Below are 25,667 nucleotides of genomic sequence, written 5' to 3'. Positions count from 1 at the left end.
GTTTGGTTAAGTATGACCAAAGTTCTTTCATTTTTGCCTGGTGGAGAAATTTGTCCTTTTGCAGCCTATTTCCCGTAGCTGAATGTCAGAAAAATATAATACTACGACTGCACTTGGTGTCCCTAATATTTCTTCATCACCAAAACAATATTGTAGTGATAAGCTCTTGTTATAGCTCAGCATCCAAGACGCTAAGGTAGCAGTCTTACGTCTAGTTTAAGTGATCGGAGTATGAGTAGGTTTAGTTATGTTAGATTAGGCTTTGGTAATGTTAGATTAGGGTAAGCTAGATCACGTTAGATTACTGACGTTAGCTTAGATTAAAGTTGAATCAGTATGTTAAGGGTGCTGTACATCATTAGGTTCGTTTAGTTATAGTGGATTATGCTAAAGTTCTGTTGAATTAGATTTAGCGAATCCTTCTTATATATATATATATATATATATAGATAGAGAGATATATATATATATATATATATATATATATATATATATATATATATATATAGTGTGTGTGTGTGTGTGTGTGTGTGTGTGTGTGTGTGTGTGTGTGTGTGTGTGTATACACAACTTATCTGAAGAATCGACAGATAGATTGGCAGATAGATAGACAGATTAGGTCTAGAGGAATGTCTAGTTATTCAGGTACTATGTTCTGCAGAGTTGTGGAGAAAAAACTATTTCTTTATTATTATCCAGGGCATTTTATAGAATTAGTTTGATCACAACAGACGGACTATTTTCATCTGACGGAACTTGAATACTCTGACAACCTATATACGAAATCGTGGTCATGTGCTATTCAGTAAGCCTTTGTCATGAATCATGATCAAGTCTCCTTGGTTACTTGTCAAATTCACCTTCCACTAGACCATCGAGTAAGCTTCAAGTGCTTAGGGATCTCTGTGAGGTTAAAGTAAATGCTCTGTCGCTGGATCAAAGGAGGTTTAATCTCTCCTCTTATTCCTTACACTGTACTTTCATTTCTTTTGTGAAATCTACAGATGCAAGTTTCCTTACGTATGTAAAAGATCTAGGTAAGTCAGAGTAGTTGGATAAATGAAAGCAGAGGAAGCTTTGATACAATACAGTCTTTTAATTCTAGTTGTTCTTCCCAAACGATTTTTTCTCTTCCCTCCCATTCTTTTATTATCTGTTCTTCCTGGTTATTTCTTATGCTTTTTGTTCTAGTCTTGCTCTTCTTACTTTTCACTTCCTCGACCTCAATAGCCTGGTTCATCTGTTTCTCTCTCTCTCTCTCTCTCTCTCTCTCTCTCTCTCTCTCTCTCTCTCTCTCTCTCTCTCTCTCTCTCTCTCTCTCTCTCTCTCTCTCTCTCTCTCTCTCTCTCTCTCTCTCTCTCTCTCTCTCTCTCTCTCTCTCTCTCTCTCTCTCTCTCTCTCTCTCTCTCTCTCATTTTCCTGCTTCTTTCTCCTTCATATGCTTCCTATGTTTGCACAAATCTTAATCTAATGCCTATGATCCTCAGATCGTGTGTGTGTGTGTGTGTGTGTGTGTGTGTGTGTGTGTGTGTGTGTGTGTGTGTGTGTGTGTGTGTGTGTAGTGTAGCCTGAACTGGAAACAAGATTTCGATGAAACTTTCCATGATGGTTGCAACTGATTCACAGATGGGTTCATTTCCGTTTCATGTCGATTAAATTTTTCTAATGGGGAGCTTTGACCCTTGATTGTTCACTTTTTTTTTTCCCCTACAGATGAACGGCCCGATAGGACTGAAGCACTTGCTCCTTCTTCGACGCATAAATCCTTCGTTTCGAGCAAAGGAAAATGCGGTGGAAATGCGGTGCAGAAACGGCTGTCATTTGAGCAAGTGCTGAGCGTCCCTACAGGATTACGAAGCGCTAGTCTTTCTTTCTGTTCTCTCTTGACTCCCTACTATATAAACCATGAGTTCATAGAACTACGACGTTCAGTCATCAGATGTTCCTGAGCGTCAGTTATCCATACAATAAAAAAATCTGGCGAAACCTAGGTCAGGCACTTGAATGCCAAACAGTTGGTAGATGGGGAGAGAATATGCTACATGAGCGCAAACAGCCTGCGAATTTTGAATGTTTCTTCTGTTTACTGAACCATACACGTCTGTAACCCATCCTGCGCGGTTATTTTTTGTAGACAATATGTATATATACATTACAGTTAGTAAGAATTGAAGGTAGAACGCATAAATATGATGCATTCATTTACGAGCAAGATACAGCATACCGTTTGAGCTACTCATGAATTGTGATTTAGCCGCCTTATGCATTTATTTGGGTGAAATAATTTCTACGAGCAAAATGAACGTATTATTGCATACTTTATATACTTCCATGGAATATTTCCTGCCAAACCGCCAATCAGGAGGTATGCAGCAGAATATCCTAAGAATGTTCATCTCTACTCATGTAGCCATACATCCTTTTTTCCAAAATTTATATTTCAAGATGTACTGTAAATGTCGAGTTATCACAGAATTATTTTTAGCATGGAGGCTGCATTGCTCCTTGATAAAGATGGTGGAATGGTGGCATCCATTACAGCAACAACACATAAGGCATACCTTAACACCCCATATTTTGCAGCAATTTCTTTCCATCTTTGTTATATAGCCATGACCAAAGGATCATGCTGGAATAGGTTATCAGATGTGTTTACTATCACATTTGTTCATTCATTTTATATGTATCTGGCTGTAGTTTTCTTTCCTTACATTATTTGCCACGTTCATTGTCTCCTTTGTTATTGGTAAATTTCTAAGCCCAGTAAGTATACTGGCCTGGTATTTCCATTCTTGATTATTACATTCCCTCAAAACAATTTATAAGTTATTTGGTACATTATCTAATTTTTCTTTATATCTTAATGCTAAGTTAGCTTTCCCACTTTTTTTTAGAAATAATTCCACCTCTACAGTACTTTCATCCAGTTCCGTTTTGTACATTTTCAACTGTTTTGTATTTCAATCTTTCTCCTAAACTGTTCATTTGCTTGATGTTGATCTCTTCATTAAACATTTATCTCGTTATTATTTCCTATTTGTCACAGTCACTGCGTAACTGCTCCTCCCATGCGTTTGTATAACCCTTCCACCTAAATTTATATTCTCTGACTTTCCTTCCCCACTCACTTCTCTGTTTCAGTAGTCCACATTTCTGTTTATTTAACCATTTTTGGTGTTATATATTTATGGTACAAGCATTTCCCTCAGGTTCTGCAGCTATTGATCGACATGAAAAACTGTTTCCGTAGAAAAAGGACACAGAATGCAGTTTTTTTCTTTAATGTTAATATGAAATATTCTGCATTGTTTAATAAAAAATAAAAAAACTAACAAATTTTGCGTTAAAGCCAACATACTTATGCACAACTCTGAATATATTTATCTATCTATTGCCAGACGCCTTAATCCTATACGGGACGGCCACAAACAAATTGCCTCCATGTAACCCTGTCCCCCGCCATTTCACTGCCTTGCCCCCAGCTTACACCCCCCTCTCTCATATACCTCTCCACTCCATCCTTACATCTCATCCTTGGCCTCCCCCTCCCACTTTCCCCCTGCACCTCACTCACATATACTCTTATCGTCAGTCTCTCACTCTCCATCCTCTCCACATTGCCAACCACCTCATTGTGTTTCTCCTAACGCTTCCTATCATATCCACATCTACAACACAACGTTCCTTCACAACTTTATTTGTCAGTCTGTCTCTCTATGTGACTCCACATGCTCCTCTTTAATAATTCATATCCACTGCTGTACCTCTTGACTTGTGTCCCTCCAACAAGGTCCAAGCTTCACTTCCATACGTTAGAGTTTGTATCACAATACTGTCATGTAGAAACTTTTTCACTTCCATGCTCACTTCCCTGTTTCTTGTCACTGCTTTCAAGGAGCCAGCAATCTTTCTTCCTTGTTGTACCCTTTCAAGCACTTCACCCTCCAACTTTCCATCCTTACTCATCACAGTACCTAAGTACTTAAATGTACTCACATTATCCATTTTCTCCTTATCCAGCCTCACTGTACATTCACTCACTTCACTTCTCTCGAAGCCCATAACTTTACTCTTCCCTACATTCACGTTTAGATTCCGTTTCTTACACACTTTCCCAAACTCATCCACCAAATCTTGCAGCTCCCATTCGTCTTCACTTAACAATACATTATTATCTGGAAACAACAGTGCAGGGAGTTTCCAAATACTGCCCTCTCTCATTAGGGCCACTCCAACATCCACTGCCCTATCCTGTATCTCTTTTATAACGCAATCCATATACAAACTGAACAACCACAGAGACAGGACACATCCCTGTTTCAATCCAATCTTCAAATAGAAAAATTCACTCCTTTCAGTATCCACACGCACTGCAGCCATAGCACCCTCATACATACTCTTCACAACCTTCAGCGACTTCCCATCTACTCCATATATTCTTAATACTTTCCAAAATCCTTGTCTATCCAGCCTGTCATATGCTTTCTCCAAATCCATTAAGGCTGCATACAACGTTTTTCCTTTCGCTAGAAACTTTTCCACTAAAGATCTAAGAATGAATACCTGATCTACACAACCTCTTCCCTTCCTAAAACCTTCCTGTTCTTCTCCAACTAATTCCCCTGTTATTTCCCTAACTCTGTCAAAAAGTATCCTACCACATACTTTTCCTATTACACTAAGAAAACAAATGCCCCTATGATTATCACACACTTCTTTTTCCCCTTTTCCTTTGTACAAAGGAATAATTATTCCTGACTCCCAATCCTCCGGGACTCTATCTTCCTCCCATACCAATTTGCACATCTTCCATATCCATTCTACAATTATCTCTCCCCCATGATTCAGCATTTCACCACACACTTTATCAATTCCTGGGGCTTTCCCCATTTTGACTTTCTTCATTGCTTCCACAACATCCATGCTACTGATTACTTCCTCTCTTCTGATATCCCTCCTCCCAGCCATTCCCCATCCACTTATACTCGCATTACTTTCATTCTCTATGTTCAGCAATTCATTAAAATGTTCTCTCCATCTGCTCACTTTTTCTCCCTTCCCTATTAGTAATCTACCATTTTTATCTTTCACTGCCCGGCTAACTTCATTGCCACCCTGTCTACCTCTCTTTACCTCTTTCCAGAACATTTGCTTACAGTCCCTCCACTTTATACTTAAATTCCAAATTCCTCATCCACTCTCTTCTTTCTCTTACTAATCTTTTCACCTCTCTCTTCCTCTCTACATATAATTCTCTCTTCCATCTCTCAAATTCTTCCACGCCCCTATTTCTCATCCATTCATTATATGCTTGCTTCATTTGTGCCACAGCCTGTCTCACCTCTTCATTCCACCATGCTGTTCCTTGCACCCCCCTTTCATCTTCTCTTCACCCCACACACCACCTCACGTGCTGCACATATTTCTTTTGTGAATATCTTTCACACACCTTCCATGTCCCCCATCTGTTCCAATCCATGTTTACCCAATCGTTCCTCCACTTCTCCCTTATATTCTGCCCTTTTCTCCTCCTCCTCTTTCCACTCTCCTTGCATCTACTCCTTCCTCCCGTCCTTCCCTTCTTCTGTTTCTCCATTTTACTTGGACCTTGCTTCTCACTACCATCAAGTGGTGATCAGAAAGTCCACTCCCCCAACCTTCACAATTATGCTCTTGCATCCATTACACATCTTCGCATCCTTTCATCCACACACACATAATCAATCATTGCCTTCCTTTCATTCAGTTCACCACCCACCCTTCTCATCACTCGCCATGTATACCTATTGATCATTTTGTGCCCGAAAAGGGTATTGGCTATCACCAACCCCCTCCTGGCACGAATGTCAACTAAAGCACTGCCATTTTTATCTGTCTCAGCAGGCACACCCCACTCACCAACTAATCCATCCACCTTCATATTCCCTACTTTACCATTCATACCACCAATCAAAAACACTCTCTCATTCCTTTTAAACTTTTCCGGTCACATTTCAACATTTGTCCACAACTCTTCTTTCACTCTGCTTGCAGGATCTGGAGTTGGTACATACACTCTAACAATTGCCCACATTTGTAGTCCAACTTTCAATCTTACCCACACAATCCTTGAGCCAACTGATCCATACTCTTTTATATTCTCCTTCCATCTGTTACTCACAATACACACTCCTTCTTTAGCCCTCTCATTGTCACCTACTCCTGCACATATACCCCATCCATATTCCCATTCTCTCACACTTTCACCTCCCTACTTAGCTTCAGTTAATCCACATACATACACTTTCGCACCCTCAAGCACCTGGGCAATCTCTCTCTCTTTCACTTCATCATTTACACCCCTTACATTCCACGTCGCCATCCGTATCATGTTCTTTGTTCGGTCCTTAGTAGTCACCTTTTGGTCAGTCCTAGTCCAAGACTTCTTGTTCGTATTTTTAGTTAGTTGTTTACCGGCGAGGGGCACTAACCCTCCGTCAACCCACTAGCTGTCACGTAGGGAACAAGTGTCGGTTGGTTATAAGGTTACCACCCAGCGTTTTAAATGCTTTCCTGGTTTACAGGAAATCATTTGGCTTGCCACTCAGTGTAGAGCTACCCTAAAAACAGATTACCAGTACAATAAGTGGGTGGATGGTGGGGGCCCCCACCTGCCACAACTCTGAATGCTTGATTAAAATAGGTATAAATTTTAACCATCATGCCAACCAGCCAATTCTCTTCTATCTATCGTAAATTTATCTAACTTTATTTTTCCTAAATCATATTATCAGTTTACTTTGGTGCAGAAACGAACACCATATTTAACTGAAGACCTTAAGTGAATGGATATATTTGTTGGAATTGATGAAAAATATTGTTTATTATTATTACCCATTACTGTAACACCGTATATTGGCTCACAAAAGCTGGTGAAAATACATACCTAACTATGGTTACCGTTTGCCAACAATGATGCAACTCTATTCGTAATTCCTGTCATTTAATATTATATTTTATACATATTGTTTTATACTCGTACGTTAGTTATTTATTAGCCTCATATATGAGGAAAAACGTAGTACTGTACCAAACAAAGTACTGGATGACTTTTACTATGTTAGGAACCACTGCAGCTGCAGCGTGAAGCAACTGTACACTTAAACTGCTAATGATGAATTCCAAGAAGCACCTCACAAAAAAGTATCAAGTACATTATTTGCATGACTTTTCAGTGCCAAAAGTGTCCCACAGGGATATTGTTGGGCTGGAGGCAGGAGGTTACTAACTTGCCCTCAAGTATAATAATTACAGCAGTGAGTTGGCTGACGCATAACTTTAAGACTGTTGTCATTTCAAAAATTTCCTAAGAAATTACACAGGTAGTCTGAAATGTAACTGAAAGACCATCATAGCTCGAAATATTGCGTGCTATTTCGCCACCTCACCTCCACGGAAGTTTTGCCTACTCGTATTCGCTTACAGAAACGGTTGGTTATGTAACATTTTCTTAGTAGCTCTGTGCTTTTCATGTGTTTTAGCCTGCCACAGATTATTTTTATAACTAAAAAGAAAAATAATAATAATTTATGGAAATTTAAGTTTGTTACTCATAACATGGGGTCTCTGGTGGCGTTCATCCACCTGTCACATTCCAATACTATTTTATACCAAAACTAGGTGATGAACGCCTAACGTAAACTTCAAATTTATTTGTGGTACGAAAAATAGGAAACAACAGAAGCTCACGTTCGTCAGTACTGAGGTTTATTTTTTGTAGTATAGCCCTTCATCTTTCAATGCTCCTTAACTCTACACCTCATTCTTCCACCCTATATTCATGCCGTTACTTTCAAACACACACACAGACACACACACACACACAGTAATCATCATTTCCTTACTCACAGAAACACTGCAAAAGAAGAAGCTGCTAAATTCAAATACAGGACATTAGCAGAGGAAATACCAACCCAAGGGAAAACTACAGGAAGGAATCTAAGAAGGGAAATAAGAGAGGCAGTACGATGGTGTCACACAGACTTATCCTGAAGGTAGCTGTAGAGGAGGTGAGTAAATGATGATGATAATTATGATCATGATGAGTTTATGGTGCAGCTGATGATGATGATGATGATGATGTTGATGACATTGATGATGGTTTTAATTCACCACCACTTCCTCCTAATGCCAGCTCCATCCACCCTGTTTTATTGAGTGATACGTGTTTCAGTGGGTAGGTTATGTGCGTAGGGCCTGTCTCTAAGCTATGTTTAATCAAAACCTCTCTCTCTCTCTCTCTCCACCAGTGGGTGCCGTGGACTATGGTTGTGGAGAAGAGCGAGGGAGGTCTGGACATAGTGGGACCAATGGCTAATTTGCTTCACATTCTTGCTTCTCTTCTGGACTTCGAGTGAGTAGTGTGTGTGTGTGTGTGTGTGTGTGTGTGTGTGTGTGTGTGTGTGTGTGTGTGTGTGTGTGTGTGTGTGTGTGTGTGTGTGTGTGTGTGTGTGTGTGTGTGTGTGTTTGTGTATTATTAGTTGGAATGTCACGTTTGTACATGTATTAAACTATGTAGATATAGCAACCCACGTAAGCGTGTAAGTATAATAAATTATCCCACTTAAATAAGTCTATCTATCTATCTATCTATAGCCCGACGCCCTAATCCCGCAAAGGGTGGCCGCAGACAAAACGCCTCCACCATTTGACTACCCTCCCCCCAACTCACCTCCCCCTCCCTCATATACCTCTCAACTCCATCCCTCCACCTCATCCTCGGTCTACCCCACCCTCTCCCTTCCTCCACTTCACCTACATAAACCCTCTTAGTCAGTCTTTCACTCTCCATTCTCTTCACATGTCCAAACCACCTCAGTGTATTTCTCCTAATCTCAACCACATCCACATCCACCCCACAACGTTCCTTCGCTTCTTCATTCGTCAACCTGTCCCTCCACGTCACTCCACATGCTCCTCTCAAGTAATTCATTTCCACTGCTCTCTCTCATGACTTTTTCCCCTCTTCCAAGGTCCACGCCTCGCTTCCATACGTCAGGGTAGGGATCACAGTACTATCATGCAGTGACTTCTTAACTTCCATACTCACCTCCCTATTTCTCATCACTGATTTTAGTGTACCAACAACCTTCCTTCCCTGCTGTACCCTTTCATGCACTTCATCCCCCAAAGTTCCATCCTTACTCATCACACTACCCAAGTACTTGAATGCACTCACATTCTCCATATCCTCACCATCCAGCCTCACTGCACACTCTGTGACTTTATTCCTCTCAAACACCATAACTTTACTTTTGTGTACATTAACTTTCAGATTCCTCCTCCTACACACTGTCCCAAATTCACTCACCAAACCTTGCAACTCCCATTCATCTTAACAATACTGTATCATCAGCAAACAGCAACACCGGAATCTTCCAAATCTCACCCTCATTCATTAGAGCCACCCCCACATCCACTGCCCTACCTTGCACCTCCTTTACAACCCCATCCATGAATATATTAAACAGCCAGGGACACATCACACAACCTTGTTTCAGTCCCACATTGAGATCAAAGAACTCACTCAGCTCACCATCCACTCGCACCGTAGCCCTAGCTCCTTCGTACATACTCTTCACAGCACTCAACAATTTCCCCTCCACTCCATATATTCTTAATACCTTCCACATACCTTGCCTATCTATTCTGTCATAAGCTTTCTCCAAGTCCATGAAGGTAGCATACACTTTCCTTCCCCTCTCTAGATACTTCTCTACTAAACATCTTAGAACAAATATCTGATCTACACTCCCTTTTCCCTTCCTAAATCCCACTTGTTCTTCTCCAGCTAGCTCCTGTCATATGCCTAACCCTATCAATGAGTATTCTACCATATATTTTACCAGTCACACTAAGAAGGCAAATACCCCTATGGTTACCACATATTTCTCTCTCCCCTTTTCCTTTGTATAAAGGAACAATTATACCTGATTTCCAGTCCCCTGGAACCCTTCCCTCTTCCCAAGCCAATCTACACAACTCCCATATCCACTCCACAACAATCTCACCCCCATACCTAAGCATTTCACCACACACTCCATCAATTCCTGGGGCCTTTCCCAACTTAATCTTCTTCATCGCTTCCACTACTTCCGCCCTACTGATCTCTTCCTCCCTCCTGTCATCTCTTCTTCTCCCAGCCATTCACCAACCACTTATACTCGCACTGCTCTCACTCTCTACATTCAACAAATCCTCAAAGTGCTCCTTCCATCTTATTACTTAAATAAGTAATGTGCGTAAATGAACCTATGTCCGTTTCTGTGTAGGTATGAGTTGGTCCGTCCGTCAGACCGTGTGTGGGGTGGACCGCTACCTAACGGCTCATGGACCGGTCTGTTGGGATTACTGCAGAGGCAGGTAAGAACAATAGCACCGAATTTCGTTTTACCTCCTTGGAGTTGACGGAAAGAGACGCCTTCACGTGGTGGCACCTATAACGGGTGGTAGGGTTACACGGCTGTATCTACATCCCTCAGTCCCTTCCGTTTCTCCCGAATGGAGAAAGTATTGCGGAAGAAGTGCAATGTTGGCCTGCATTCCATCAAGTTCACATTCAAATGAATCTGGGGTTGCGACTACTATTTCAACTACCCCCTTCAAGCTGTAGGGGCCAGAGGCTAGGCTACCGTAGCCTGATACTTTGAAAGGTAGATGACCAGTTTACTCAGCATGGCAGAATTCTGGCAATACTGATCGACAACCTCCAGTCATCGTTCGAAGATTGAACCCATGCAAGACCCTCACTTCGACTGGGGCGTTAGAATCACTAGACCACTAGGCAGGTCCGTCACATTATTTTCTGTTTTATGTGAGTTTCGTCAGTTATCTGTTTCTCGTGTTTCTCCTACGTTATTTATTTTACTTCCATATTTCTCTCCTTATTTGTTGTGTTGTCTGATCCACTTATTATATTCTGTTATTCATTCACAAATTAATTCGGTTATTGACATTGTTTCTTTTCCTCTTATTTCTGCCTTCACAAGATCTAGTTAATTCTCACGTATTTTCTTCCCGTTATTGGTTCTGTATTGCAATACATTTGACAAAATATCCGGTCTCCCGATGTGGTTTCGTAATGCGTCCAGGTAATACAGATATTAGACCTTATCTAACTATACTTAATTATATATATATATATATATATATATATATATATATATATATATATATATATATATATATAGTAATCCCCGTATTATCCGGGTGCCTACTTTCCGGACATCCCCACTTCCCAGGTATTTTGGTCCCGGGATCCAATATTCCCAAAATGGGCCAAAAATCGCAAAAAAAAAAAAAAAAAGGAAAAATCCTACTTTTTTCCCCCCATAATTGGAACTCAGCACGCACGGTGCGGACCAGATGTGTTTTGGTGCATAGTTCCACCGCTGTCCACTAGAGTGCCCCTGCATCCTCCCCACTTACCGCCCATCTCTTGTGAGTGCAGGCTCGTGGTCATGGCAGTCTATTTGCTCGCTTTTGTGGTGGTGCCTTACCTGCTACAGGCTCTGCTGCTGCTCTCGCGCCTCTTGTTAGTGTGTGTGATAATGGCCCTGCCGCCTGAGATGAGGAAGAGAGTGGTTTTGACTCTGGAGAAGAAGAAGGAGATATTGTACAAGGTGGATGGGGGATGGTCAACCTCACGCATCCTTCGTGAATTCAGCCTGGCCCGATCTACTTTGTTTGATATCAAGAGATCCCGCGACAAACTCATGCAGTACATGGCTGACTTCTCGTCGAAAAGCAAATGCAACGTGAAGAGGAAGATGATGTTTACTTCCCGGTATGCAGAAGTCGACTGCTCCACATTGATTTGGTATCGAGAGCAACGTGCTGCTGCTGTGCTTGTGCATGGCACGGAGCTGAAGGCTGCTGCTGAGAAGTTTGCAAGGCTTCTTGATGCCCTAGACTTCAAGGCATCCGAGGGTTGGCTCTTTCCGATCAAGTTATGACATGGCCTTACCAACCGTAAGGCCCATGACGAAGCTTCGGATGCCAACGAGGATGGAGTAGAGGAGTTTCAACACAAGGTGAAGCGCTTGATCGACAGGGAGGGCCTCACTCTCGGTCAAGTCTACAACGCTGATGAAACTGGTTTATTCTATTGCTCTTTGCCAACGAACACTAGCCAAGGAGACGGAGAAGTGTGTACCTGGCCGCAAGCTCTCCAAGCAACAGATATCTGCTTTGTGTTGTGCCAGTGCTAATGGCATGCACTGGCTTAAGCCTGTTATTGTTGGCCATGCAAAGCAACCTCGGTGTCTTCGTGGGGTGATGGATGTCCTTCCTGTCGTTTAATACCATTCTTTGAAGGCATGGTTCACTGCCCAGATCTTCAAAGACTGGTTCCACCACCATTTCGTCAAGGAGGTCATCCATTACCAGACGGAGAAACTGGGAATCCCACGCTACCAGGTAAAGGCCCTCCTCCTCGACAATGCACCTGCTCACCCATGCAACAAGGATTTGGTGGCTGAGAATGGGCGTATTAGGTGCATGTTTCTGCCACCTAATACGACTGCTTTCATCCAACCAATGGACCAAGGAGTGATCGTGTCAATGGAGAGACTGTACCAACGGAAGTTCCTGGACGAGGTGATGGTTGTTCTCGAGGATGAGGACAAGCGCAGGGAGGGACGGGACACGCGAAGCCAGTGGAGTTTGGAAAACCTTTGCCACTACAACATCAAGTCTGCCTTTTACAACTGGGCCAGTGCATGGAAGGAAGTCCCTGTCAAGACTCTAGAAAATGGTTGGTCTTGTCTGCTTCTCGGAACAGATGTGGAGCATGAGTTTTTAGGTTTTGATGTGGATGACTTCCATGCACGTCTACGTGCACATGGGGACGATGTTGATTTGGACGAAGTGCGTGAGTGGTTGGATGACGATGAGGGCAATCCTGGGTATCAGACCATGTCTGACATCGAGATCACATCTTCAGTTGCAGGTGTCAGTACCCAACTTGATGATTCCGATGAGGACAGTGACGATGATGCGGACTCCTCTCAGTGTGACACTACTCCAGCCATCCCCAAGCTGAGCGCACTCCAGGAACACGTAGAGTTCATTCTCGATTACCTGGAACACCTGGACTGTGACAGGGAGATGGGGCCCTAGGGACTTGTGGAGGAATTGCACGCTTTCAGGCAGCTCATCATTAATCGCCAAAATCGTCGTACCTTGTGTCAATCAACCATTGACAGCTTTTTCAAACCCATGACCCCCGCTGTGCCCAGCCCTGGCTCCACTCCATTGCCTCCCCAAGACAGGCCCTCATCCTCCGAGCCACAGCCCAGCACATCAGGCACGGTGGAATCACCACTTGACGTGAGTTTGTGCCTGTCTTCAGAGTTGTCTGCAGTGGGTACTCCACCACCACGTCCCAGCGACGCACCCCTAGGCCACCTGCATTAGCTACTCTCAGACTCTGACAGTGATTAAAAGGCAAGAACTTCTCCACTAGATCACATGAGAATTTACAGTGTTGTGCAGTAAAGAAAACAGTGCATAGTGTTAAGAAATTAGAATTGTGAATGCAAAGACTAAAGTGCAAAATGCAACACTGATTTTATTGATGTTCAATGGAGCGCAAATTAACTAGAGTGTGTTATGTTTAAAAATTGGATTTATGAGTGCAAAGACTTTAAGTGCAGAGTGCAACACTTGTTTCATTAAGGTACAATGGAGCGCAAGTAAGACTAGAGTGCGCAGTGTTAAGAGAATGGAATTCTGAGTGCAAATGACTAAGTTCAGTGCAAGACTTCATGTACAGTGCACTGCAGGTGCTTCAGGTACACCTTTTTACTGTCAGAGTCTGAGAGGAGGCTTGTTGTAAGTACCCCAAATGTTTCATGTTGTACTGTATTTTTAATACTTACCTCTAAAACCTCATTTCACTCTTTATGTCCCTTATTGGTGTGAATAGGGTCTTAGGTGCTATGAATGTGCAGTAGGGAGGTGTTTTTCTGAGTTAGGCTAGGTTAGGGTCCATTACTATCAGTCCAGAAGCCAGGGACTTGTAAGTACCGAGAATATAAACTCACCTTTAAAACCTCATTCTCTGGTTCTTTTGCATTTATTTCAATCTTTTATGTCCCTTATTGGTATGATTTGAGTGTTAAATAGGTGCTATGCATGTCCAGAGGGAGCTGTATAGGTGTTTTTCTGAGTCAGGGTAGGTTAAGGTCCGTAAGTACAAGTCCAGGAGGCTGGGGCCCACTATCCGGATGAGACCACTTTCTGGACATGCCTTTGGCTCTATTACATCGGATAGTGGAGGAGGGATTACTATATATATATATATATATATATATATATATATATATATATATATATATATATATATATATATCATACACTTCTAATTAGTAGCTCTGTTTCAAGACTTTATCTAATTCAGCTTATATATTTAAAATTTAGTTTTCTAATTCCTTCTGGTGTACAGTTGGGCAAGTATAAAGTGCGAAAAAAAATACTGAAGTATATGGAGACCTCTGGCAGTTCCCTGTAGTAAGCCCACGTATCTTTATGAATGAAACACTCAGAACCTAGAGCCAGTGTCAGGTGGAACGTGATTTGCTGAGCTATTCAGTGGCGGTGAAGCAAATATCTCACCATATTATGAGATGAAGGTTAATAACTTATAAGTGGTGGGAAACAATTTTTTTTAGAGAATACTACAGTATTTAATGAACGAACGTGGAGTACAAGAGAGCAATAAGCACTAGCTATCTGTAAAACGTAGCTGCCAAAATGGCACAGAAGAGCAGCTAGTTAGTAATTTCAGTTATTCATGATCTTCGAAGCTGCTGAAATAAAGACCAGTGAATCAGACTAATAGATATTGACCTCTAACAAACAGAACTGACAATGCTTCCATAAACGAATGTAATATTGATATTCTATTTCATCAATTTCGAGGGTTATTATCCTCTGTAACACAAGATATCTGTCAAAATGCATCGGCAGTAAATTAATACTAAACTCTTTGTTGCCCTATTACCTTTCATCTCAATATGATATATTGAAACAGGAAGAGAGAAGACTGCGCTGGACCAGAAATACCTTGTTGCACAAGGAAGAAGAAGATAGAGAGGAGGAACAGCAAGCATGAGGGAAAAAGAAGGAAAGGAGGGACAGCTGACGAGCGGAAAGGGATTGACTTGGGACCGAAGGGGCGCCTAAACCTTTTAAGCGTCTCTGCAGGCAATACTCCCCTACAGGATTCATCTCATTTTAAATGCACTGCATTAGACATGCAGAAATATAGCCGGATAATCAGTAACATTCATATATTATGGGACGGTTACCTTAAAATTCTTTCCAGTAGCTCCACCCACTTTCACGTCCATGAGGTGCATACAACATCGTTTTGTAACACCAAACAGGAGCTAGGCAACCAAATATCCAATTTTAAGTTGCAACACCTAACCAACACCGATCCCAACACCGAGAAGATGGGAATGAGACAGCGATGAAGACAGTAGAATGAAGAGGTTACCAAATAGGTAACTAGTGTCAGGTAACACTGGCAGCCATAGGGTTGTTCTCTCATTTGAAAATATAATTATATTGCTTGACGCTAGTCAGTCCCCGGATTGAAGTTGTTAAGCCCCGTCCACATTATCGGGTAGTGACTGGAGGACTGGGCCCTAATCGGGCACAGTTTGTCGGGCATGACTGTGATGACCACACTGCGGAGTAGCTGGTCAGGCAGGAAAGTCTGCCAATAGTCCGTAGGTGGTGGCAGCTCTTGATTGGGTAAAAAAGAAAAGAGTGCAGAAAAACAATTTGGTTAAATACCCAGATGTAATTTTTTGAGGATGGCAGGGTCGTCGGCTCATGCCAGGCGCCAAACCACCGGGAAGAGTCTGGTGATATCGCTCAACTACCGGCACTGGCTGTCCGCTGGTTTGCCCGTCAAAGCTGCCACAAATTGTTCGATGACAGGCTTATTACTCGTGCCCGCCGGGTACTGCCCGTTAATGTGGCCGGGATTTAAGATTACATGCTTGCCTTGATATGTTGCATAGTTTATTTGTGTATCACTTACAGTTTTCACTATCGATTGCCATGATGTTTACCGTGTGCAACATGGCTGCGAGATGAGCACGGCGCTGATTCCAACACATATCTCACCACAGTTTTATCTCCTTTTCTCTTGTCCAAGAAAATTCGTAGCAATCATTCCGTAGAACATGTCTCTATGATGTGGTGAAAATGAATAGAGGGACGGCATGGTAATCAGTTATGAGGGTTTGTTTTTGCCTAACATTTGTGTCTAATGTTGATAATGTTTCAGCTTTAATATATCTCACCATCGGTAGACATAGAACAAAATCAAAATAATTTACATTAAGTTTTTTTTTGACGAAATATTCACTTCTCATAACGTTATTCAGTAATGTTCTCTTCAAAATAACATGTGTAATCTATAAACGACAAATAAACTCTCTCTCTGTTTTATTCGGATAACTGTCCAAACGAATAAAATATTATTGCATGAAAACAATACATCATGGGACGAAATTAAATCAAAATAAATCTGCCAATTTAATTCAACCCAATATCTTGTCCAGAGACCATTGCTGGCAATCACATCGTGAAGGCGGTCAGGTAGTGACCCCAAGTGATTCTGAATGATGAGAGGCTTCCTCCTGAATCCCACTCCCTCATCGTGGGACGTAACGGTTGCTGAGGTGAATTTTCCTAGCAGAGCTCAAAAACATTAAAAATATTGGCCCAAACGTTAGAGAGAGAGAGAGAGAGAGAGAGAGAGAGAGAGAGACAGAGACAGAGACAGAGACAGAGACAGAGAGACAGAGACAGAGACAGAGACAGACAGACAGACAGAGACAGACAGACAGACAGACAGACAGACAGATATAGATAGATAGATAAATAGAAAGATGTAGATATACAGTAGATATATGGTTGTAGGTTGGGGTGCTCGCCATCCGGTCACTCGATGTACGGCTGCTCTCGGTTGTCTGCCCTTTCCTATCCTCCTTCCTTCGTCTTCTGTCTTTCTTTCTTTCATTCTTTCCTCGTCTTTCTGCCTACGGGTGACTTTGCACTCCCTCTTCTGTCTTTCCTTCCTTCATTCTTTCCTCTTCCTTTTGCCTATTGGTGACTCTTCGCTGAGTGACAAGCCAAATGGTTTCCTGTACATAGAAACCATTTACTACGCTGGGTGGCAACCATATAACCAAATTATGGGGCCTGGTAGTTTAGGGGGTAACTACGGCGCTCCAATCGGACTGAGCCGGTGAAGGTTTTATCAAAGGGATGGTTGGGGTTTACTGCTCACGTAATGCCCCTCAGGGATGAGTGAGGCTGGTCACTCTCATCTTAAATGTCAATGCCAAGCCCCGAGCTCTGACGCTGCTCATGGGGCAGTGTAGGCTTAGATGATGGATGGATAGACAGTGTGGACGCGCTATTAAGAGCGTCCGCAATCCAGGGACTGACTAGCGTCAAGCAATATAATTGCATATTTAAATGAAAGAACAACCCTACTGCTGCCAGTGTTAACTGAGACTATAATTATATAGTTACCTATTTGGTAACCTCTTCATTCCACTGTCTTCATCGCTGTCTCTTTCCCACCCACTCCTCCAAACATTGTGGAGGGATCGGTGTTGGAATTGGATATTTGGTTGCCTAGCTCCTGTTTGGTGTTACAAAACGATGTTGTATGCACCTCATGGACGTGAAAGTGGGTGGAGCTACTGGAAAGAATTTTAAGGTAACCGTCCCATAATATATGAATGTTACTGATTATCCGGCTATATTTCTGCATGTCTAATGCAGTGCATTTAAAATGAGATGAATCCTGTAGGGGAGTATTGCCTGCAGAGACGCTTAAAAGGTTTAGGCGCCCCTTCGGTCCCAAGTCAATCCCTTTCCGCTCGTCAGCTGTCCCTCCTTTCCTTCTTTTTCCCTCATGCTTGCTGTTCCTCCTCTCTATCTTCTTCTTCCTTGTGCAACAAGGTATTTCTGGTCCAGCGCAGTCTTCTCTCTTCCTGTTTCAATATATCATATTGAGATGAAAGGTAATAGGGCAACAAAGAGTTTAGTATTAATTTACTGCCGATGCATTTTGACAGATATCTTGTGTTACAGAGGATAATAACCCTCGAAATTGATGAAATAGAATATCAATATTACATTCGTTTATGGAAGCATTGTCAGTTCTGTTTGTTAGAGGTCAATATCTATTAGTCTGATTCACTGGTCTTTATTTCAGCAGCTTCGAAGATCATGAATAACTGAAATTACTAACTAGCTGCTCTTCTGTGCCATTTTGGCAGCTACGTTTTACAGATAGCTAGTGCTTATTGCTCTCTCTTACTCCACGTTCGTTCATTAAATACTGTAGTATTCTCTAAAAAAAATTGTTTCCCACCACTTATAAGTTATTAACCTTCATCTCATAATATGGTGAGATATTTGCTTCACCGCCACTGAATAGCTCAGCAAATCACGTTCCACCTGACACTGGCTCTAGGTTCTGAGTGTTTCATTCATAAAGATACGTGGGCTTACTACAGGGAACTGCCAGAGGTCTCCATATACTTCAGTATTTTTTTCATACTTTCTACTTGGCCAACTCTGTATATAAATCAACCTACTGGACATTTTAATTTGTTTCACTTTCATTTTAGAAGACATTCTAATTCTTGCTTTTGCCTAATTCTAATTCCTAGCCTTAAAAAAATCCTTAGTCACATTTTGTTAAGTAACTTGCATAGTTTCCAAATCTACTTTTAATTCAAAGGACGTGGAGATGGCGGTGGGTCCTTTCGGTGTCACCAACTCTCGTGAGACTGTATGTGACTTCTCTGCGCCGCTGTACAATGAGAATAACGCAGTCCTTATGGCTAGACCCCCTATTGAGAGCGACATGGCAGGTTGCATTAAACCTTTCACTCTTGAGGTAAGCTGGAGTTTGGTATTCTGCGATTAAAGACTACTGATGGGCTGTATGCTGAAATAATCTGATATGGAAGATGTGCTACAGAGTCTCCTTTGCTGACGAGCGTTATGTGTATGACGATTTTCCTATACTCTTATCTTCACTATTGCAGCTGCCAAACACTTCACAACCAAACTACAGGGTGTCACACCAGTCTGGTTTCCCAAGCTAATATTCTGAAAATGGCTCATACTCACAGATTGACCTCAGTAAGTCCACCATATGTTTAATGTACAAATACTGACGAGATATCCAGTCAGCTGTCACACTGTCAGTGTTATCAGCAGTGATACTGTTATGTCTGGGATGACGAGATGGTGGTGGCCTATGCAGAGAAAATTCATGACGTAGTTGCAGGATGCACTATGTAATCATTAGGAAATCTGTTGTAGCTAAATCAGTATTGTTGCAAGATCAGCATATTCTTTTGCCCTCTCTCACACAAGTAGCAACTCAAACTTCATATAAAGCCGGCCTGTACTATTTGGCTAACTGAGTAGGTGTGCTTCATCGTTTGTGCCAGAACCCACCTGCAACACCTGTAACACTTGGTGGCAGCGGTGGGACACGAACCCACACCTCAGAAGAGACTTCAAAGTTGAAAAAACAAAAGTAATGAAACTTGTTAAATCTGGAAAAGATGTAAACATGCAGCCTGGGCCAGGATTTCAGGTGGTTTACAGTGGGAACCTGATAGTACCTGTCCCACCACCACCCACAAACCAACCACTACCATCAGTGCCAAGACCACCACCAATGGCACCACCACCCCAACTACCTCTTCGTCTTCGCAATTGCTGAACTGTACCTAATTCTTTTTTTAGTGAGCAGTTGCAAAACTACTAAAGGTGTGCTTCTCTGTGGACACTCAGGCACAGCAAATTGCATGGTGTATTGAACATTGTGGGAAAGTCTGGCAAGTTTTGTTCACATTGAAAATTTTGAAAATACATCTTACATACTGTACATTTTATGTACCTTGGCATCAAGTTATAATGAGGCCTTAGCTCTTCGTGAAGATACTGAAGAGTCTGTGTCTTATATTAGCTTTATTACTATCTATCTATCTATCTATCTATATACTTAGGCTACTTCCCCCAAGGAAAGGGAGGAAGCCGAAACAGGACGACATACTCTCCATTTACTCATCCATTCAAACACATTCATTCGCATCTTAGCCCCAAAGGGGAAAAGGGACAGATCCTCACCGCAACGCACCGCACAAGGGTCAACTGCGCAGTGCAATCAGTGACATCCGCAGCAGCGGCCGACAACAGAGCTGATTTACCCCTACCACTTCATAATAGACCCATCCCCTTACCCCTAATCACAATAAATTGTCAATTATTTCATCAACCATACTAATATTTCCCTTCGTATAGTCACCACTCTTTATTATCACACGATATGATTGTTACAGAACTTGTAATTAGTCCACCACATTACATCAGTCAACAGTAAAAAATCATAATGAAAGTTTTGTGGTGCTCTTGATACAGTTTCAGGTGCTGATTCCGAGAATCCCATCCTCGTTTTCCTAACATGTCTAGTTTTTATGATGAATGATGAACGTTCATGTTGAAAATACATAACAATATCCACATACATTCATGTTCTTAACACTGCTTATGCTTTTTTGCTGCTGTTGTTGTTTACTGAACCAGATGAAATGTCAAGGCAAGCAAAAATACTGTAGCCCCAATTGTTTCTGCAGTCTGTGGTTCGCACACCCCCAAAGGACAGCGACGCAACATCACGAATGATATCAAGAAGATCTATCATCTGTACTTTGGCTGTGCTCTTGCAGATCAAGACAGAAAATGGGCACCACATGTAATTTGTACAGCTTGTTCGAATGGACTAAGAGATTTGCTGAATAAAAGAAAAAAGGCAATGCCATCCTTCATTCCTATGATATGGAGGGAGCTGAAAGATTGTGCTACAGATTGTTACTTCTGCAAAGTCAACATGTAATTTGTACAGCTTGTTCGAATGGACTAAGAGATTTGCTGAATAAAAGAAAAAAGGCAATGCCATCCTTCATTCCTATGATATGGAGGGAGCTAAAAGATTGTGCTACAGATTGTTACTTCTGCAAAGTCAACATATGCGGGTTTTCTGTTAAGTACAAGCACAGGATTGCTTACCTCAGTTTGGAATCCGCTATAAGACCAGTGCCGCACAACGATGAAGATCTTCCCATTCCAATACCACCACAAGATGGTATCGCCAGTAGCGACGATGAGGATGAAGATGTAGCCCAAAATGAGAGAGATGAAGCAGCCGACGATGCAGACTATTTAGCCAACAATGAAGGCACACCTGAACAGTTCTCTCAAGGAGAGTTGGATGAGTTAGTTCGAGATTTGGGACTACCGAAGGACAAGGCCGAACTTCTAGCATCTCGTTTGAAAGAAAAATGTCTTCTCAAGAAAGATGTTCGAGAAACGTATGTCAGAAAATGAAATGAAGATCTTTCTTCATATTTTTCTGTTGATGGACCATTATGTTTGCAACGACATTGATGGATTGTTCTGCTGCCTTTCATAGCAGTATGATCCTTCTCAATGGCGTTTATTCATAGATTCACCGAAGAAAAACCTGAAGGAGGTATTGAATATGAAATATGAAACCTTCTGTGCCTTTAGAACATTCAGTGCACATGGAAGAGTGCTGTGAATACATTGTGGCACTTTTAGATGCCATAAAGTGTGAAGAATACAAATGGAAGTTGTATGGAGACTTGAAAGTGATCGGTTTGTTGATGGGACTGCGGTCAGGCTTCACAAAACACTGTTGTTTCTTATGCCTCTGGGATAGCCGTGCAACTTCCAAGCACTACTTGCAGTCGACATGGCCACCTAGACAAACATACGAGCCAGGAACTTGGAACATCGCGAATGAACCCCCGGTTGCTCCTGGAGACATTCTTCTTCCTCCGCTTCATATAAAGCCCGGCTTAATGAAGCAGTTCGTAAAGACAATGGGAAGAAGAAACTCTGAAGCATTGGGATATGTCGCAGGCAAATTCCCAGGCATCAGGAAGCTAAGCTGAAAGAAGGAATATACATCGACCCACAGGTAAAGGAACTTCTGAGAGACCACAGCTTCAGCACCTATCCGGCAGATGTGGAACTGGCTGCCTGGACCTCATTCAAGTGGACATGTGAAAATTTCCTGGCAAACAAGAGGTCACCAGATTATGGAGATGGTGTTGATAGACTTCTTACTCCATTTGCTGATATGGGGTGTTGGATGTCACTGAGTGTTCATTTTCTGCTTTCGCACCTTGAAGTTTTCGAGCAAAACCTGGAAGCCATCTCTGACAAACAGGGAGAACGCTTCCATCAAGATATCAGTGCAATGGAGCATCGCTATCAAGGCTTTTGGAATGAAAGTATGCTCGCAGATTACTGCTGGATGCCGTACAGGGACATGCCTGGAACACAGCATCGAAGGAAGTCTAAAGCTCGACGACGTTGAATAGTTTGACCTTTACAAAATTGCACTGGAACTCACTCTCTGTTTTATGCGTTACAGGAGCGTTTCCTATTTTGTCATTTCAATTTGGATGAAAATACAATGTATATATGGACTGTTTGGAGACACTGAATTTATAAGAGGAATCGACATACTTCAAAAAACTTCGAAACCACAAATATACTAAGAAAAACTTCGTTTTTATAAGTAAGCATATGCGTCCAGAGGAAAAATTCAGCCAGTATAATAAAAGGTAGTTTCCATAAAATTGTGACGTGCTACGCTAAAATGGACTGCATATTCGAGATCATCGTCAAAAATAGGTCTAGAAATTTTCAATTTATACCTGATGAGAGAAAAAAGTTTGATTATGTAGACCTGTGAATTAAAGGATCTTATTGCCTTCCTCTCTGTCTGTCTGTCTCTCTCTGTCTCTGTCTGTCTGTCTGTCTGTCTGTACATACATACATACATACATAGAAAACATTCCTGTTATTCCCTAATATTGAATTCCACGTGGACTTCCCTATTATCTCATTCATTTACCTTTAATTTTTAATTTAACTAACTCCTTGTTGACTTAGTATACTCTCATCATTAGTATCGTGGCCACCTTCCATCCATATTATTATATAGTGTTATTGTTATCCACTTACAATATCAATAATATTCTAGTAATTTATTCATCCTTTAATCATCTCTTTTCGTCACCTCATGTCGGAAGACATTTCGTCTACCCCGGAGGAGATTTGTAATGTATATGCCTTAGTGATAGCTAGTTGTGTGATAAAGCTGTGGGAATGCACTGGGTTCAGTGAATCAAGTATCTCCACACTGAATTTGAACTACCATCTGCACCAGAACCTACCTGTGAAATCTGTAACGCATTTGCACTTCGTCAATACATTTAACGGCATCATTGCCAGTACCACTTGACTGTGTGACTAGCTAGTGAATATCTTGTAATCTTAGCGTATCAATCATTACAACAATTACACTGGAGACCTCCTGTGAATACAAACCATTTTCACGATCTTACCCATTAATTCCAGACTTATGGGTACCTTATCAATGGACTATTAATAATGAAGGAATTCAGGCACAATAAGGGAGAACATGCATATAGCAAGCCATCCATCCATTGAGGTGTTACAGGGCCTCCTTAGGCAATAGCAATTCATTTTTCATTCATTTTTTTTTTCATTGCCAGACGCCATGTATCCCAAACGGGGTGGCCAACGGCTTAAAGTTAATTGTTTTACAGGGAGGGGCACGAATCCTCCACCAACCCCACTTGACACGTAGGGAGAACATTATGCCAACAGCATCTGGTGTTCCCAGGCGGTCGCCCATCCAAGTACTAACCAGACCCAAAGTTGTTTTTTTTTTTTTTTTTTAAATACGAGGAAGAAGGAACCAAAGGCCATGAGCCCGCAGTAACAGTTCCCTCCAAGAGAAAAACAAAATACAATATAGAGCCAAATTCAAGATCCGATCATTTTGAGATGCCTGGACACACTGCGTTTGAAAGACTGGAGATCATAGGCAGCAGGAAATACAGACAGAGGGAGACAGTTCCAGAGCTGACCTGTTGCATAAATAAAAGACTGGGAGTAACGGTTAACTCTTGCATTGGAGAGTTGGACAGAAAAGGGATGAGAGTTTGCTGCCAGACGGGTGCTACGTGCCCGTCGTAGAGGTGGAGGAATGCAAGCAGACAGTTCAGAGGAGCAGTGACCATTAAAATAGCGATAGAAAAGAGATAAAGATGCAACAGTGCGGCGAAGAGACAGAGAATGAAGGGAGTCAGTAAGAGGAGGAGAGTTAATGAGACGAAAAGCCTTTGACTCCACCCTATTGAGAAGAGCTGTATGTGGGGAGCCCCCCCACACATGAGAGTTGCACTCCACACAGGGGCGGATAAAACCCCTGTATAGAGTCAACAATTGTGCAGGGGTAAAGAAAGAGCGGAGTCGGCTTAGCACACCCAATCTCTTGGAAGCAGATTTTACAAGAGATGTAATATGATCTTTCCAAGATAAGTCCCGAGTAAATAAAACCCCAAGCATATTCAAGGATGATGCAGGATTAAGCTGAATATTATTAAACATTAGTGGGTATACCTGTGGAAGATTTTGTCAGGTTGATAGGTGTAAGAACTGAGTCTTAGATGCATTAAAGACAACCATATTATTTTTACCCTAGTCAGAGATATGAGCCAAGTCAGACATTAGGTGTGCCATAGCCTCATCCCTTGTTTCTTGAAGTAACTGTTGAGATGGGCGTTGCGGGAACCGAATGGAAAGGTGAAGGGTGGAGTCATCAGCGTATGAGTGGATAGGGTTAGATGTACAGCTTAGAAGATCATTGATGAATAAAAGGAAAAGAGTTGGTGATAGGACAGAGCCCTGAGGAACACCACTGTTGATAGATCGAGGAGAAGAACGATGGCCGTCTACAACAGCGGCTATAGAACGACCAGAAAGGAAGCTAGCGATGAAGGCACAGATAGAAGGATAGAAACCGTAGGAGGGCAGTTTGGAAATTAAAGATTTATGCCAGACTCGATCGAAAGCCTTTGAGATGTCAAGTGCAATGGCAAAGCTTTCGCCAAAGTCCCGAAAGGAGGATGACCAGGAGTCTGAAAGGTAGGTGAGAAGATCACCAGCGGAGCGTCCCTGACGGGACCCATACTGACGATCGGAAAGAAGGTTGTGATAGGAAAGATGCCTTAAAATTTTTCTATTAAGAATTGACTCGAAAACTTTTGAAATACAGGACGTTAAAGCAATTGGACGATAGTTGGAGGTTTGGGAGTGGTCACCCTTCTTTGGGACTGGCTGAATGAGAGCAAACTTCCAGCAAGAAGGAAAGGTACAAGTTGACAGACAAAGGCGAATGAGTTTACCTAGGCAGGGTGTAAGCACAGAAGCACAGTTCTTGAGAACAACAAGAGGGACCCCATCAGGCCCATATGCCTTGTTAGTACTGAGGCCAGTGATGGCAGAAAATACATGAACTGAAGAAATTTTAATGTCAGCCATGAGGGAGTCAGAGGGGGGAAGTGATGGAGGAACAGCACCGGAATCGTCTAAGGTGGAATTGGAGGAGAAAGTCTGTGCGAAGAGATCTGCTTTATCAGTAGAAGAAATAGCTACAGAACCATCAG

The 25,667-nt window shown here is 42.0% G+C and overlaps 1 protein-coding gene across 1 annotated transcript in view; it reads left to right on the top strand.

Annotated features, from left to right (window-relative positions):
* Positions 1 to 8,006: 8,006 nt before the first annotated feature.
* LOC145406528 (putative glutamate receptor) overlaps positions 8,007 to 25,667 on the top strand; it is a 131,836-nt gene continuing 114,175 nt past the window's right edge. Inside the window, exons 1-4 of the mRNA XM_080277641.1 lie at positions 8,007 to 8,048; positions 8,289 to 8,392; positions 10,311 to 10,401; positions 18,821 to 18,979. Coding sequence (XP_080133767.1) covers positions 8,007 to 8,048; positions 8,289 to 8,392; positions 10,311 to 10,401; positions 18,821 to 18,979 — 396 coding nt within the window. The remainder of the gene's footprint in view (positions 8,049 to 8,288; positions 8,393 to 10,310; positions 10,402 to 18,820; positions 18,980 to 25,667) is intronic.

This window comes from Coenobita brevimanus, chromosome 8 (genome assembly GCF_032717465.1).
Source record: "Coenobita brevimanus isolate Jiangsu-jjx chromosome 8, ASM3271746v2, whole genome shotgun sequence".
In the NCBI taxonomy this organism is placed as follows: domain Eukaryota; kingdom Metazoa; phylum Arthropoda; class Malacostraca; order Decapoda; family Coenobitidae; genus Coenobita; species Coenobita brevimanus.
This window is presented reverse-complemented; position numbering and strand designations above follow the sequence as displayed.